This window comes from Scyliorhinus canicula, chromosome 8, assembly GCF_902713615.1.
Source record: "Scyliorhinus canicula chromosome 8, sScyCan1.1, whole genome shotgun sequence".
Classification (NCBI taxonomy): domain Eukaryota; kingdom Metazoa; phylum Chordata; class Chondrichthyes; order Carcharhiniformes; family Scyliorhinidae; genus Scyliorhinus; species Scyliorhinus canicula.
The window spans coordinates 196,623,738-196,641,539 of NC_052153.1; the positions used below are offsets into that span (position 1 = coordinate 196,623,738).

The 17,802-nt window shown below is 52.4% G+C and overlaps 1 protein-coding gene across 1 annotated transcript in view; it reads left to right on the forward strand.

The window, feature by feature from the left end:
• LOC119969955 (otogelin-like protein) overlaps nucleotides 1-17,802 on the forward strand; it is a 199,464-nt gene that overhangs the window by 168,912 nt on the left and 12,750 nt on the right. The window contains exons 22-23 of the mRNA XM_038803921.1: nucleotides 6,601-6,705; nucleotides 17,638-17,794. Coding sequence (XP_038659849.1) covers nucleotides 6,601-6,705; nucleotides 17,638-17,794 — 262 coding nt within the window. The remainder of the gene's footprint in view (nucleotides 1-6,600; nucleotides 6,706-17,637; nucleotides 17,795-17,802) is intronic.

Genomic DNA, 17,802 nt, shown 5'->3' on the forward strand with positions numbered 1-17,802 from the left:
CACCGTCACCCACACGCATCACCCACACCCGTCACCAACAGCCGTCACGCATACCAATCACCCACACCCGTCACCCATACCCGTCACCCACACCCGTCACCCACACCCGTCACCCACACCCGTCACCCACACCCGTCACCCACAACCATCACCCACACCGGTCACCCACACCCGTCACCCACACCCGTCAACCACACCCGTCACCCACACCCGTCACCCACACCCGTCACCCATCACCCACACCCGTCACCCACACCCGTCACCCACACCGTCACCCACACCTGTCACCCATACCCATCACCCACACCCGTCACCCATACCCGTCACCCACACCAGTCACCCACACCCGTCACCCACACCCGTCACCCTCACCAATCACCCCACACCCGTCACCCACACCCGTCACCCACACCCATCACCCACACCCGTCACCCACACCCGTCACCCATACCGTCACCCACACCCATTACCCACATCCGTCACCCACACCTGTCACCCACACCCGTCACCCATACCCGTCACCCACACCCGTCACCCACACCCGTCACCCATACCCGTCACCCACACCCACACCCGTCACCCATACCCGTCACCCACACCCGTCACCCACACCCACATCCGTCACCCACACCCGTCACCCACACCCGTCACCCACACCCGTCACCCATACCCGTCACCCATACCCGTCACCCATACCCGTCACCCACACCCGTCACCCATACCCGTCACCCACACCCACACCCGTCACCCATACCCGTCACCCACACCCGTCACCCACACCCACATCCGTCACCCACACCCGTCACCCACACCCGTCACCCACACCCGTCACCCACACCCGTCACCCACACCCGTCACCCACACCCGTCACCCACACCCGTCACCCACACCCGTCACCCACACCCGTCACCCACACCCGTCACCCACACCCATACCCACACCCGTCACCCACACCCACACCCACACCGTCACCCACACCCACACCCGTCACCCACACCCGTCACCCACACCGTCACCCACACCCGTCACCCACACCCGTCACCCACACCGTCACCCACACCCGTCACCCACACCCGTCACCCACACCCGTCACCCACACCGTCACCCACACCGTCACCCCCACCCGTCACCCACACCGTCACCCACACCCGTCACCCACACCCGTCACCCACACCCGTCACCCACACCGTCACCCACACCGTCACCCCCACCCGTCACCCACACCGTCACCCACACCCGTCACCCACACCCGTCATCCACACCCGTCACCCATACCCGTCACCCACTCCCGTCACCCATACCGTCACCCACACCCACACCCATCACCCACACCCGCCACCCACACCCACACCCGTCACCCACACCCGTCACCCACACCGTCACCCATACCCGTCACCCACACCGTCACCCATACCCATCACCCACACCGTCACCCACACCATCACCCACACCATCACCCACACCGTCACCCACACCCGTCACCCACACCATCACCCACACCGTCACCCACACCGTCACCCACACCCGTCACCCACACCGTCACCCACACCCGTCACCCGTCACCCATACCCGTCAACGACACCCGCCACCCACACCCACACTTGTCACCCACACCCGTCACCCATACTCGTCACCCACACCCGTCACCCACACCCGTCACCCACACCCGTCACCCACACCGTCACCCACACCGTCACCCACACGTCACCCACACCCGTCACCCACACCCGTCACCCACACCCGTCACCCACACCCGTCACCCACACCCGTCACCCACACCCGTCACCCACTCCGTCACCCACACCCGTCACCCACACCCGTCACTCACACCCGTCACCCACACCGTCACCCACACCCGTCTCCCACACCCGTCACCCACACCCGTCACCCACACCCGTCACCCATACCCGTCACCCACACCCGTCACCCACACACTTCACCCACACCATCACCCATACCCGTCACCCACACCCGTCACCCACACCGTCACCCACACCCACACCCGTCACCCATACCCGTCACCCACACCCGTCACCCACACTCACACCCGTCACCCACACCCGTCACCCACACCCGTCACCCACACCCGTCACCCACACCGGTCACCCACACCCATACCCACACCCGTCACCCACACCCATACCCACACCCGTCACCCACACCCACACCCACACCGTCACCCACACCCACACCTGTCACCCACACCCGTCACCCACACCCGTCACCCACACCGTCACCCACACCCGTCACCCACACCCGTCACCCACACCCGTCACCCACACCGTCACCCACACCGTCACCCCCACCCGTCACCCACACCGTCACCCACACCCGTCACCCACACCCGTCACCCACACCCGTCATCCACACCCGTCACCCATACCCGTCACCCACTCCCGTCACCCATACCGTCACCCACACCCACACCCATCACCCACACTCGCCACCCACACCCACACCCGTCACCCACACCCGTCACCCACACCGTCACCCATACCCGTCACCTACACCGTCACCCATACCCATCACCCACACCGTCACCCACACTCGTCACCTACACCCACACCCACACCCGTCACCCACACCCTTCACCCACACCGTCACCCATGCCCACACCCACACTGTCACCCACACCCGTCACCCACACCCGTCACCCATACCCGTCACCCACACCCGTCACCCACACCCGTCACCCGCACCCACACCCGTCACCCACACCCATCACCCACACCCGTCACCCACACCCGTCACCCACACCCGTCACCCACACCGTCACCCATTCCCGTCACCCACACCCACACCCGTCACCCATACCCACACCCATCACCCACACTCATACCCACACCCGTCACCCACACCCACACCCACACCGTCACCCACACCCGTCACCCACACCCACACCGTCACCCACACCCACACCGTCACCCACACCCACACCGTCACCCACACCCGTCACCCGCACCCGTCACCCACACCCGTCACCCACACCCATCACCCATACCCGTCACCCATACCGTCAGCCACACCCGTCACCCACACCCATCACCCACACCCATCACCCACACCCGTCACCCACACCCGTCACCCACACCCGTCACCCGTCACCCGTCACCCACACCCGTCACCCACACCGTCACCCATTCCCGTCACCCACACCCCACACCCGTCACCCATACCCACACCCATCACCCACACTCATACCCACACCCGTCACCCACACCCACACCCACACCGTCACCCACACCCGTCACCCACACCCACACCGTCACCCACACCCACACCGTCACCCACACCCACACCGTCACCCACACCCGTCACCCGCACCCGTCACCCACACCCGTCACCCACACCCATCACCCATACCCGTCACCCATACCGTCAGCCACACCCGTCACCCACACCCATCACCCACACCCGTCACCCACACCCGTCACCCACACCCGTCAACCACACCCGTCACCCATACCCGTCACCCACACCCGTCACCCACAGCCATCTCCCATACCGTCACCCACACCCGTCACCCACACCCGTCACCCACGCCCGTCACCCACACCCGTCACCCACACCCATCACCCACACCCGTCACCCACACCCGTCACCCACACCCGTCACCCACACCCGTCACCCACACCCGTCACCCACACCCGTCACCCACACCCATCACCCACACCCGTCACCCACTCCCGTCACCCACACCCGTCACCCATACCCGTCACCCACACCGTTACCCATCCCGTCACCGACACCCGTCACCCACACCCGTCACCCACACCCGTCACCCACACCCGTCACCCACACCCGTCACCCACACCCGTCACCCACACCCGTCACCCACACCCATCACCCATACCCGTCACCCACACCGTTACCCATCCCGTCACCGACACCCGTCACCCACACCCTCCACCAGCCCAGATCCACAGCAGGCAGAAGTAGGGCCGTCCCAGGGATCCGACACTTGGAGGGATACAGGGCTTTGCTGAGCTCCAGCTGATGATGTTGCCCGTGGATACGGTTGCCTCAGAGCTGCAAAGGTCGCGTGGTGAGCATCAGGAAAGGATGACAGCACCCCTCCTTGGACTGTGAGGCTGGTTGAAGGAGTCCCATTGCCTTCTGTCTGAGGAGATGGTGCTGTCAGTCCAACGCAGCGAGGCAAACACTGTGAGGGTTGCATCCGCAGTGGCAACCTTGGCACAGGACGTGCAGTCCATGGTGTAGGATGTCCGCTCCATGTCTCAACTCATGACTGATGGAACCATCAATTCAGCGAACACGTGTAGTTGGATCTGAACAGAGGTTTTAATACACTTACAATAGAGCCAGCCTCTTCGTCGTTGAACTTCAGGTGAACTGGCAGGCTGGCTCTAAGGCACTGATCTTTATACATCGGTCCCAGGGGGAGGAGTCCTGGGCGGAGCCAAGGGAGGAGCCTAGCACAAACTCTCGCGTACTCCCAGAGCGACTCCCCCTGGTGGTCGGATAGTGCAACTGCACTTACAATGGGTAGATAACGAACATATATACATGGAGTGATATTGGCAACTATATATAGTGTGAATCACATTCACCACAATGACCTCCATGGCTGAGGGCATGACCTCCATGGCCAAGGGTATGACCTCCATGGCTGAGGGCTTCATCTCATAGTGCAGGCACTGGTGGGAACCCACGAGTATCAAAGCCAGAGGATAGCGGGGCTTTTTGGTATCACTCCAACTGCTCCTCCATCCCCTGGAAGATACCAGGGACTCTTGGGCACCCAAAGGGAAGAGGATCGGCAGGAGCACAGTCCGGGGTCCTCCACCGAGGATATCCTGGGGGTGAGAAGCCCATCTGACACCCCCTCCCTGTGTGTGACATCCCCCCCCAGCCCCGGACACCGAGGAGGGCAGCACTGCAGCACCCATGTTGCCCAAATCCAGGCCGGGTTCCTCAAAGACCCAGGGAGCACATGCACTGCCGTGCCGCACTATTCCAGGTTCTGGCTGTGAGATGCGGCTTTGTCAGAGGGCTGGAATCTGGAGAGTTGATGGCCACTGTCACCAGTCCATTGGTTGGGCCCGGGTTGGCAGCCAACACCCCATCCTCCCAGTCGATGCCCATAAGGCCCTGGGGTTCACCTCGGGATGGTGGGGCAGTTGGATTGAGAACCGGCTGCCCCTGCATCTCTTGGCTCTGCCAGTCCTGGTGGCTCCCCAATCTCTACACCATGGTGCTGACACCTTCAGCAATGCTCCTCAGTGACTGGGTGACTATTATGAGTGGTCAATGCGCCATGCGCTGCAGCCCCTCAGCCATGCCCATCTGAGACATGTCGGGTACTGGGTAAGTTCCCCATCGACTCGCACAGTCGACCAAGGCCCTAAGCCATGGCCATTGCCGACTGCACAATGCCTTGGACACCTGAAATGAAAATGAAATAAAATGAAAATTGCTTATTGTCACGAGTTGGCTTCAAATGAAGTTACTGTGAAAAGCCCCTAGTCGCCACATTCCGGCGCCTGTTCGGGGAGGCTGGTTTGGGAATTGAACCGTGCTGCTGGCCTGCCTTGGTCTGCTTTAAAAGCCAGCGATTTAGCCCAGTGTGCTAAACCAAACCACCTTCACTCATGATTGAATGGCGGAGCAGACTTGATGGGTTGAATGGCCTCATTCTGCTCCTATTTCTTATGGTCTAGTGGTCGTATGCTACCGACGCCATGCACCAGGGTCTCCGCTGTGATTGCGGCTGTTGTAGTGTTGCCCTGGGCGCACCTACACATCAGATTGTGCCTCAGAAGGCGATCCACTAACGTTGCCCACCGTGGTCTCGGTTGGTGGAGGCTGGAGATGAATCTGTGATGCATCGACTGTTGCACCCTCGGAGCTCTCCTCTGAGGTGGTCTCATGGGAGGCGGGGAAACCATTCCAGATGGGGCGGTGTCGTCGGTTGGAGGACCTGCGGGAGAATGAATACGTGGTCAGTGGGAGGGATGGGTCAGTCTGTATAGCAGTAACAACTCAATGTGACAAGTCCTGTGGGTGTGGCCTAGTGCATTCTCACCTCTGCGCGTGAGGGTTCTCATGTCTAGCACCCGTTTGCCAGTCTGGGCCCTCTCCCAACGATTGTGAGAGATTGACCCCTGTGGAATCACTAGTGGAATCGGGGTGCCAGTCTTTCTGTCGTCGAAGTCCACGGATTCTGCATTGGCGTCAACACTTGGTCTCAGAAAAGGAGAATCCCGCCCATGTGTTTGTAGTTGGTTCACAATGATTTTTCAAGAAAGATAATTCATTACCATATACCCTGCCTGGCGAAGAGATGACTCCAGTGCCTAACCATCTGGTGAATGTTCTTATCTTCTGAAGTACCACTGTAAACCAGTCAGCTCCAAAACCATCATCATGACAAGGAGGGCCACTCCCCTCTCAGAGATTTTCAGGAAGCTCAGTAAACGTGGCCCTGTCAAGGAACAATATACCTTTCTCTGTAGCTCATACAATAGTATTCAAGCCACCAAGAGTAATCTAATTTCTACCTTCTCCTCTCAATGCTGTTTTAGATATTGAGAGCAAATCTGATTGAATCTATATTCATGCGTTTTCTTTCTGTTACAGTGCATACCTCAAATGGTTACACTTCCGATGGAACAAGGCTTCAGTTATGCAGAAGCGCACTGCAGACAGCTGCTAGGTGACATATTTGCTCCTTGTCACCATAAGGTAAGTCATTAACTTAGTAATAAGTATAAAAGTTTGCAAATTATGTTACAATTATATAGAATGTTGGTTGGGCCACATTTGGAATACCGTGTCCAATTCTGGTTGCCGCACTACCAGAAGGATGTGGAGGCTTTGGAGAGAGTACAGAAACGGTTTACCAGAATGTTGCCTGGTATGGAGGGTATTAGCTATGAGGAGAGATTGAATCAACTGGGATTGTTCTCCCCAGAGAGACGGAGGCAGAGGGTCGACCTGATAGAAGTTTATAAAATTATGAGGGGTATAGATAGGGTGAACAGTTGGAGGCTTTTTCCCAGAGCGGAAATGACAATTACAAGGGGGCACAAGTTCAAGTTTGGGGGGGGGGGGTTCAGTGGAGATGTGCGGGTGATGTTTTTTGCACAGAGGGTGGTGGTGGCCTGGAATGCACTGCCAAGGGAGGTGGTTAAGGCAGATACGTTAGCGACTTATCTGGATAGACACATGAACAGGTGGGGTATAGAAGGATACAGGAGGTTGACATAGATAGGACACACAATCGGCACAGACTTGGAGGGCCGAAAGGCCTGTTCCTGTGCTATATTGATCTTTGTTCTTTTGTAAATTCCAAAGATGTGCAGGTTAGGTGGATTGACCACGATAAATTTCCCTTAGTGTCCAAAATTGCCCTTAGTGTTGGGTGGGGTTACTGGGTGATGCGTGAGATGGAGAGTTTAAAGGCACCCCACCAGCTTCAAATACCAGGTAACATAGCCAGAAACCGGCACGTTTTCAAACAGCAGTTTCAGCTCCATGCTTCAGCCCTGGGACAGAGGCACAGCCTGATGAGAGGAGCACTGTGTTGCTGCGAGTGGCCAGGCGGTTATTGCGATTTGCAATGACATATATTGGTCCACTCACTCAATGAGAAGCAAACGAAGGTCCAGGCGAAAGATGACAAATCTAATGAGGTGCTGGAAGAGGCAAAGGGGATTCCAGTTTTCTAGTTAACAGCCTTCAAGAAGGCGTATATACTCAATGATGTGATACAGGAGCCGGATGGTGTGTATACTCAATGGTGTGATACAGGAGCAGGATGGTGTGTATACTCAATGGTGTGATACAGGAGCAGGATGGTGTGTATACTCAATGGTGTGATACAGGAGCCAGATGGTGTGTATACTCAATGGTGTGATACAGGAGCCAGATGGTGTGTATACTCAATGGTGTGATACAGGAGCAGGACGTTGTGTATACTCAATGGTGTCATACAGGAGCATGACAGCGTGTATACTCAATGGTGTGATACAGGAGCCAGATGGTGTGTATACTCAGTGGTGTGATACAGGAGCATGACAGCGTGTATACTCAATGGTGTGATACAGGAGCAGGATGGTGTGTATACTCAATGGTGTGATACAGGAGCAGGATGGTGTGTATACTCAATGGTGTGATACAGGAGCCGGATGGTGTGTATACTCAATGGTGTGATACAGGAGCAGGATGGTATGTATACTCAGTGGTGTGATACAGGAGCATGACGGTGTGTATACTCAATAGTGTGATACAGGAGCAGGATGGTGTGTATACTCAGTGGTGTGATACAGGAGCAGGATGGTGTGTATACTCAATGGTGTGATACAGGAGCATGACGGTGTGTATACTCAGTGGTGTGATACAGGAGCAGGATGGTGTGTATACTCAATAGTGTGATACAGGAGCAGGATGGTGTGTATACTCAGTGGTGTGATACAGGAGCAGGATGGTGTGTATACTCAATGGTGTGATACAGGAGCATGACGGTGTGTATACTCAATGGTGTGATAAGGAGCCGGATGGTGTGTATACTCAATGGTGTGATACAGGAGCCGGATGGTGTGTACACTCAATGGTGTGATACAGGAGCATGACAGCGTGTATACTCAATGGTGTGATACAGGAGCATGATGGTGTGTATACTCAATGGTGTGATACAGGAGCCGGATGGTGTGTATACTCAGTGGTGTGATACAGGAGCATGACAGCGTGTATACTCAGTGGTGTGATACAGGAGCATGACAGCGTGTATACTCAGTGGTGTGATACAGGAGCAGGATGGTGTGTATACTCAGTGGTGTGATACAGGAGCAGGATGGTGTGTATACTCAATGGTGTGATACAGGAGCCGGATGGTGTGTATACTCAGTGGTGTGATACAAGAGCAGGACGGTGTGTATACTCAATGGTGTGATAAGGAGCCGGATGGTGTGTATACTCAATGGTGTGATACAGGAGCCGGATGGTGTGTACACTCAATGATGTGATACAGGAGCATGACAGCGTGTATACTCAGTGGTGTGATACAGGAGCAGGATGGTGTGTATACTCAGTGGTGTGATACAGGAGCAGGATGGTGTGTATACTCAATGGTGTGATACAGGAGCCGGATGGTGTGTATACTCAGTGGTGTGATACAGGAGCAGGACGGTGTGTATACTCAATGGTGTGATACAGGAGCAGGATGGTGTGTATACTCAGTGGTGTGATACAGGAGCAGGATGGTGTGTATACTCAATGATGTGATACTGGAGCATGATGGTGTGCATACTCAGTGGTGTGATACAGGAGCTGAAAGGTGTGTATACTCAATGGTGTGATACAGGAGCATGACGGCGTGTATACTCAGTGGTGTGACACAGGAGCTGAAAGGTGTGTATACTCAATGGTGTGATACAGGAGCATGACGGTGTGTATACTCAGTGGTGTGATACAGGAGCCGGATGGTGTGTATACTCAATGGTGTGATACAGGAGCCGGATCGTGTGTATACTCAATAGTGTGATACAGGAGCATGACAGCGTGTATACTCAGTGGTGTGATACAGGAGCAGGATGGTGTGTATACTCAATAGTGTGATACAGGAGCAGGATGGTGTGTATACTCAATGGTGTGATACAGGAGCAGGATGGTGTGTATACTCAATGGTGTGATACAGGAGCAGGATGGTGTGTATACTCAATGGTGTGATACAGGAGCATGACGGTGTGTATACTCAGTGGTGTGATACAGGAGCAGGATGGTGTGTATACTCAGTGGTGTGATGCAGGAGCATGACGGCGTGTATACTCAATGGTGTGATACAGGAGCAGGATGGTGTGTATACTCAATGATGTGATACAGGAGCATGATGGTGTGCATACTCAGTGGTGTGATACAGGAGCAGGATGGTGTGTATACTCAATGATGTGATACAGGAGCAGGATGGTGTGCATACTCAATGGTGTGATACAGGAGCAGGATGGTGTGTATACTCAATGATGTGATACAGGAGCATGATGGTGTGCATACTCAGTGGTGTGATACAGGAGCAGGATGGTGTGTATACTCAATGGTGTGATACAGGAGCATGACGGCGTGTATACTCAGTGGTGTGACACAGGAGCTGAAAGGTGTGTATACTCAGTGGTGTGATACAGGAGCAGGATGGTGTGTATACTCAATGGTGTGATACAGGAGCATGACGGCGTGTATACTCAGTGGTGTGACACAGGAGCTGAAAGGTGTGTATACTCAATGGTGTGATACAGGAGCATGACGGTGTCTATACTCAGTGGTGTGATACAGGAGCCGGATGGTGTGTATACTCAGTGGTGTGATACAGGAGCATGACGGTGTGTATACTCAGTGGTGTGACACAGGAGCTGAAAGGTGTGTATACTCAATGGTGTGATACAGGAGCATGACGGTGTCTATACTCAGTGGTGTGATACAGGAGCCGGATGGTGTGTATACTCAATGGTGTGATACAGGAGCCGGATCGTGTGTATACTCAATAGTGTGATACAGGAGCATGACAGCGTGTATACTCAGTGGTGTGATACAGGAGCAGGATGGTGTGTATACTCAATAGTGTGATACAGGAGCTGGATGGTGTGTATACTCAATGGTGTGATACAGAAGCATGATTGTGTGTATACTCAGTGGTGTGATACAGAACATAGAACATAGAACGATACAGCGCAGTACAGGCCCTTCGGCCCACGATGTTGCACCGACATGGGAAGTCAAAAAATAAAGGCCATCTAACCTACACTATGCCATTATCATCCATATGCTTATCCAATAAACTTTTAAATGCCCTCAATGTTGGCGAGTTCACTACTGTTGCAGGTAGGGCATTCCACAGCCTCACCACTCTTTGAATAAAAAACCTACCTATGAAGTCTGTCCTATATCTATTACCCCTCAATTTATGGCTATGTCCCCTCGTGCTAGCCACCTCCATCCGCGGGAGAAGGCTCTCACTGTCCACCCTATCTAACCCTCTGATCATTTTGTATGCCTCTATTAAGTCACCTCTTAACCTTCTTCTCTCTAACGAAAACAACCTCAAGTCCATCAGCCTTTCCTCATAAGATTTTCCCTCCATACCAGGCAACATCCTGATAAATCTCCTCTGCACCCGTTCCAAAGCTTCCACGTCCTTCCTTTAATGAGGCGACCAGAACTGTACGCAATACTCCAAATGCAGCCGTACCAGAGTTTTGTACAGCTGCAACATGACCTCATGGCTCCGGAACTCAATCCCCCTACCAATAAAGGCCAACACACCATAGGCGTTCTTCACAACCCTATCAACTTGCGTGGCAACTTTCAGGGATCTATGTACATGGACACCGAGATCCCTCTGCTCATCCACACTACCAAGAATTTTACCATTAGCCAAATATTCCGCATTCCTGTTATTCTTTCCAAAGTGAATCACCTCACACTTCTCTACATTAAACTCCATTTGCCACCTCTCAGCCCAGCTCTGCAGCTTATCTATGTCCCTCTGTAACCTGCAACATCCTTCCACACTGTCTACAACTCCACCGACTTTAGTGTAGTCTGCAAATTTACTCACCCAACCTTCTGTGCCCTCCTCTAGGTGATTTATAAAAATGACAAACAGCAATGGCCCCAGAACAGATCCTTGTGGTACGCCACTCATAACTGAACTCCATTCTGAACATTTGCCGTCAACTACCACTCTCTGTCTTCTTTCAACTAGCCAATTTCTGATCCACATCTCTAAATCACCCTCAATCCCCAGCCTCCGTATTTTCTGCAATAGCCGACCGTGGGGAACCTTATCAAACGCTTTACTGAAATCCATATACACCACATCAACTGCTCTGCCCTCGTCCACCTGTTCAGTCACCTTCTCAAAGAACTCGATAAGGTTTGTGAGACATGACCTACCCTTCACAAAACCATGCTGACTATCCCTAATCATATTATTCCTATCTAGATGATTATAAATCGTATCTCTTATAATCCTCTCCAAGACTTTACCCACAACAGATGTGAGGCTCACCGGCCTATAGTTACCGGGGTTATCTCTATTCCCCTTCTTGAACAAAGGGACCACATTTGCTATCCTCCAGTCCTCTGGCACTATTCCTGTAGCCAATGATGACATAAAAATCAAAGCCAAAGGCTCAGCAATCTCTTCCCAGGCTTCCCAGAGAATCCTAGGATAAATCCCATCAGGCCCCGGGGACTTATCTATTTTCACCTTGTCCAGAATTGCCAACACTTCTTCCCTACGCACCTCAATGCCATCTATTCTAATAGCCTGGGTCTCAGCATTCTCCTCCACAGCATTATCTTTTTCCTGAGTGAATACTGACGAAAAGTATTCATTTAATATCTCGCTTATCTCCTCAGCCTCCACACACAACTTCCCACCACTGTCCTTGACTGGCCCTACTCTTACCCTAGTCATTCTTTTATTCCTGACATACCTATAGAAAGCTTTTGGGTTTTCCTTGATCCTACCTGCCAAAGACTTCTCATGTCCCCTCCTTGCTCGTCTTAGCTCTCTCTTTAGATCCTTCCTCGCTTCCTTGTAACTACCAAGCGCCCCAACTGAAACTTCACGCCTCATCTTCACATAGGCGTCCTTCTTCCTCTTAACAAGAGATTCCACTTCTTTGGTAAACCACGGTTCCCTCGCTCGACCCCTTCCTCCCTGCCTGACTGGTACGTACTTATCAAGAACACGCAATAGCTGTTCCTTGAACAAGCTCCACATATCCAGTGTGCCCAACCCTTGAAGCCTACTTCTCCAACCTACACATCCTAAGTCATGTCTAATGGCATCATAATTGCCCTTCCCCCAGCTATAACTCTTGCCCTGCGGGGTATACCTATCCCTTTCCATCACTAACGTAAAGGTCACCGAATGGTGGTCACTGTCTCCAAAGTGCTCACCTACCTCCAGATCTAGCACCTGGCCTGGTTCATTACCCAAAACCAAATCCAATGTGGCCTCGCCTCTTGTTGGCCTGTCAACATATTGTGTCAGGAAACCCTCCTGCACACATTGTACAAAGAATGACCCATCTAATGTACTCGAACTATATCTTTTCCAGTCAATATTTGGAAAGTTAAAGTCGCCCATAACAACGACCCTGTTACTTTCGCTCTTTTCCAGAATCATCTTCGCCATCCTTTCCCCTACATCCCTAGAACTATTAGGTGGCCTATAGAAAACTCCCAACAGGGTGACCTCTCCTTTCCTGTTTCTAACCTCAGCCCATACTACCTCGGAAGAAGAGTCCCCATCTGGCATCCTTTCCGCCACCGTAATACTGTCCTTGACTAGCAGCGCCACACCTCCCCCTCTTTTGCCCCCTTCTCTGAGCTTACTAAAACACCTAAACCACGGAACCTGCAACAACCATTCCTGTCCCTGCTGTATCCATGTCTCTGAAATGGCCACAACATCGAAGTCCCAGGTACCAACCCATGCTGCCAGTTCCCCTACCTTATTTCGTATACTCCTGGCATTGAAGTAGACACACTTCAAACCACCTACCTGAACACTGGCGCCCTCCTGCGAAGTCAAATCTGTGCTCCTGACCTCTATACTCTCAATCTCCCGTACCCCAAAACTACAATCCAGGTTCCCATGCCCCTGCTGAATTAGCTTAAACCCCCCCAAAGAGCACTAACAAATCTCCCCCCCAGGATATTGGTGCCCCTCAGGTTCAGATGTAGACCATCCTGTCTATAGAGGTCCCACCTTCCCCAGAAAGGGCCCCAGTTATTCAGAAATCTGAATCCCTCCCGCCTGCACCATCCCTGTAGCCACGTGTTTAATTGCTCTCTCTCCCTATTCCTCGTCTCACTATCACGTGGCACGGGCAACAACCCAGAGATAACAACTCTGTTTGTTCTCGCTCTGAGCTTCCATCATAGCTCCCTAAAGGCCTGCCTGACATCCTTGTCCCCTTTCCTACCTATGTTGTTAGTGCCAATGTGGACTACGACTTGGGGCTGCTCCCCCTCCCCCTTAAGGACCCGGAAAACACGATCCGAAACATCACGTACCCTTGCACCTGGGAGGCAACATACCAAACATGAGTCTCTCTCGCTCCCACAAAATCTCCTATCTGTGCCCCTGACTATTGAGTCCCCAATTACTAATGTTCCCCCCTTCCCTTCTGAGCAACAGGGACAGACTCCGTGCCAGAGGCCCATACCCCATGGCTGACCCCTGGTAAGTCGTCCCCCCCACAAGTATCCAAAACGGTATACTTGTTACTCAGGGGAACGACCGCAGGGGGTCCCTGCACTTACTGCTTCTTCCCAGTCCCTCTTACAGTTACCCATCTATCTCCAGCCTTTGGTGTAACTACTTCCCTGAAGCTCCTATCTATGACCCCCTCTGCCTCCCGAATGATCCGAAGTTCATCCAGCTCAAGCTCCAGGTCCCTAACACGGTTTTTGAGGAGCTGGAGTTGGGTGCACTTCCCACAGATGAAATCAGCAGGGACACTGACGGTGTCCCTCACCTCAAACATTCTGCAGGAGGAGCATTGTACTGCCTTCCCTGACATCACCTCTAGATTTAAAAAAAACAAGAAAAAGAAAAAGAAAGGAAGAGCTTACATGATATTCCCTCAAACCCTGCTCCCGCTGAAAGGTAAGCAAATTTAAAGGCACTCACTCACCTTCACGACAGGCCCCTGCTCCCGCTTCCCAACGACCGTGGTTTTTTTTTTTGGCCAGAGGAGGAGGTAGGGTGGGAAACACAGACGAAGTGTTTCGGGTTTAACTGTCACTTGACAACAGCCCCTCCACAAACCACATTCAAATTAGGCTGACCGCACTGCACGTATGCAAATTTCCCCAGAACAGCCGATCAGTAGCTCTGCTCTGCTGCCCTCTGCTAGATCAGGAGCAGGATGGTGTGTATACTCAGTGGTGTGATACAGGAGCCGGATGGTGTGTATACTCAATGGTGTGATACAGGAGCATGACGGTGTGTATACTCAATAGTGTGATACAGGAGCAGGATGGTGTGTATACTCAGTGGTGTGATACAGGAGCCGGATGGTGTGTATACTCAATGGTGTGATACAGGAGCATGACGGTGTGTATACTCAATAGTGTGATACAGGAGCAGGATGGTGTGTATACTCAATGGTGTGATACAGGAGCAGGATGGTGTGTATACTCAATGGTGTGATACAGGAGCAGGATGGTGTGTATACTCAATGGTGTGATACAGGAGCCGGATGGTGTGTATACTCAATGGTGTGATACAGGAGCCGGATGGTGTGTATACTCAATGGTGTGATACAGGAGCAGGATGGTGTGTATACTCAATGGTGTGATACAGGAGCATGACAGCGTGTATACTCAATGGTGTGATACAGGAGCATGAAGGTGTGTATACTCAGTGGTGTGATACAGGAGCCGGATGGTGTGTATACTCAGTGGTGTGATACAGGAGCATGACGGTGTGTATACTCAATGGTGTGATACAGGAGCCGGATGGTGTGTATACTCAATGGTGTGATACAGGAGCAGGATGGTGTGTATACTCAGTGGTGTGATACAGGAGCAGGATGGTGTGTATACTCAATAGTGTGATACAGGAGCAGGATGGTGTGTATACTCAATGGTGTGATACAGGAGTCAGTTGGTGTGTATACTCAGTGGTGTGATACAGGAGCAGGACGGTGTGTATACTCAATGGTGTGATACAGGAGTCGGTTGGTGTGTATACTCAGTGGTGTGATACAGGAGCAGGACGGTGTGTATACTCAATGGTGTGATACAGGAGCAGGATGGTGTGTATACTCAGTGGTGTGATACAGGAGCCGGATGGTGTGTATACTCAGTGCTGTGATACAGGAGCCGGATGGTGTGTATACTCAATGGTGTGATACAGGAACATTAAAGTGTGTATACTCAGTGGTGTGATACAGGAGCCGGATGGTGTGTATACTCAGTGGTGTGATACAGGAGCCGGATGGTGTGTATACTCAATGGTGTGATACAGGAGCAGGATGGTGTGTATACTCAATGGTGTGATACAGGAGGATGACGGTGTGTATACTCAATAGTGTGATACAGGAGCAGGATGGTGTGTATACTCAATGGTGTGATACAGGAGCAGGATGGTGTGTATACTCAATGGTGTGATACAGGAGCAGGATGGTGTGTATACTCAATGGTGTGATACAGGAGCTGAAAGGTGTGTATACTCAATGGTGTGATACAGGAGGATGACGGTGTGTATACTCAGTGGTGTGATACAGGAGCAGGATGCCGTGTATACTCAGTGGTGTGATACAGGAACATGACGGTGTGTATAGTCAATGGTGTGATACAGGAGCATGACAGCGTGTATACTCAGTAGTGTGATAACTTTGCAGACGACACTAAGATGAGTGGTAAAGCGAAAAGTGCAGAGGATACTGGAAGTCTGTAGAGGGATTTGGATAAGTTAAGTGAATGGGCTAGGGTCTGGCAGATGGAATACAATGTTGACAAATGTGAAAGTCCGGCTGTCCCAGTGCATGAGTCACAGAAAGTTAGTTTACAGGTGCAACATGCGATTTAAAAGGCAAATGGAGTTTTGTCCTTCATTGCTGGAGGGATGGATTTTAAGACTGGCGAGGTAATGGTGCAATTGTATAAGATTTTAGTGAGGCCACACCTAGAGTACTGTGTTCAGTTTTGCTCTCCTTACCTGAGAAAGGACGTACTGGCGCTGGAGGGTGTGCAGAGGAGATTCACGAGGTTAATCCCAGAGCTGAAGGGGTTGGATTACAAGGAGAGGTTGAGTAGACTGGGACTGTACTCGTTGGAATTTAGAAGGATACGGGCGGGTGGGGGGGGGCGGGGGGGGGGGGGGGCATCTTTTCAAAACATGTAAAATTATGAAGGGAATAGATAGGATAGATGCGGGAAGGTTGTTTCCACTGGCGGGTGAAAGCAGAACTCGGGGGCATAGCCTCAAAATAAGAGGAAGTATAGAATCATAGAATTTACAGTGCAGGAGGAGGCCATTCGGCCCATCGAGTCTGCACCGGCTCTTGGAAAGAGCACCCTACCCAAGGTCAACACCTCCACCCTATCCCCATAACCCAGTAACCCCACCCAACACTAAGGGCAATTTTGGACACTAAGGGCAATTTATCATGGCCAATCCACCTAACCTGCACATCTTTGGACTGTGGGAGGAAACCGGAGCACCTGGAGGAAACCCACGCAGACACGGGGAGGATGTGCAGACTCCGCACAGACAGTGACCCAAGCCGGAATCGAACCTGGGACCCTAGAGCTGTGAAGCGATTGTGCTATCCACAATGCTACCATGCTGCCCCTAGATTTAGTAGATTTAGGACTGAGCTTCGGAGGAACTTCTTCACCCAAAGGGTTGTGAATCTATGGAATTCCTTGCCCAGTGAAGCAGTTGAGGCTCCTTCATTAAATGTTTTTTAGATAGAGATAGATAGTTTTTTGAAGAATAAAGGGATTAACGGTTATGGTGTTCGGGCCGGAAAGTGGAGCTGAGTCCACAAAAGATAAGCCATGATCTCATTGAATGGTGGAGCCGGCTCGAGGGACCAGATGGCCTACTCCTGCTCCTAGTTCTTATGTTCTTATGTCGTTATTCTGTTTTTCTAGGTTAGCGTAGAACAATATTACATGTCGTGCAAATCAGTAACTTCAAAGTGCTACACCGGAGAAGATGGACCATGTTTCTGTGGTGCTATTGCTGCATACAGTCAAGCATGTTGTCGACAAGGAGTTGTCATTGATTGGAGGAAAGCAGACAATTGTCGTAAGTAC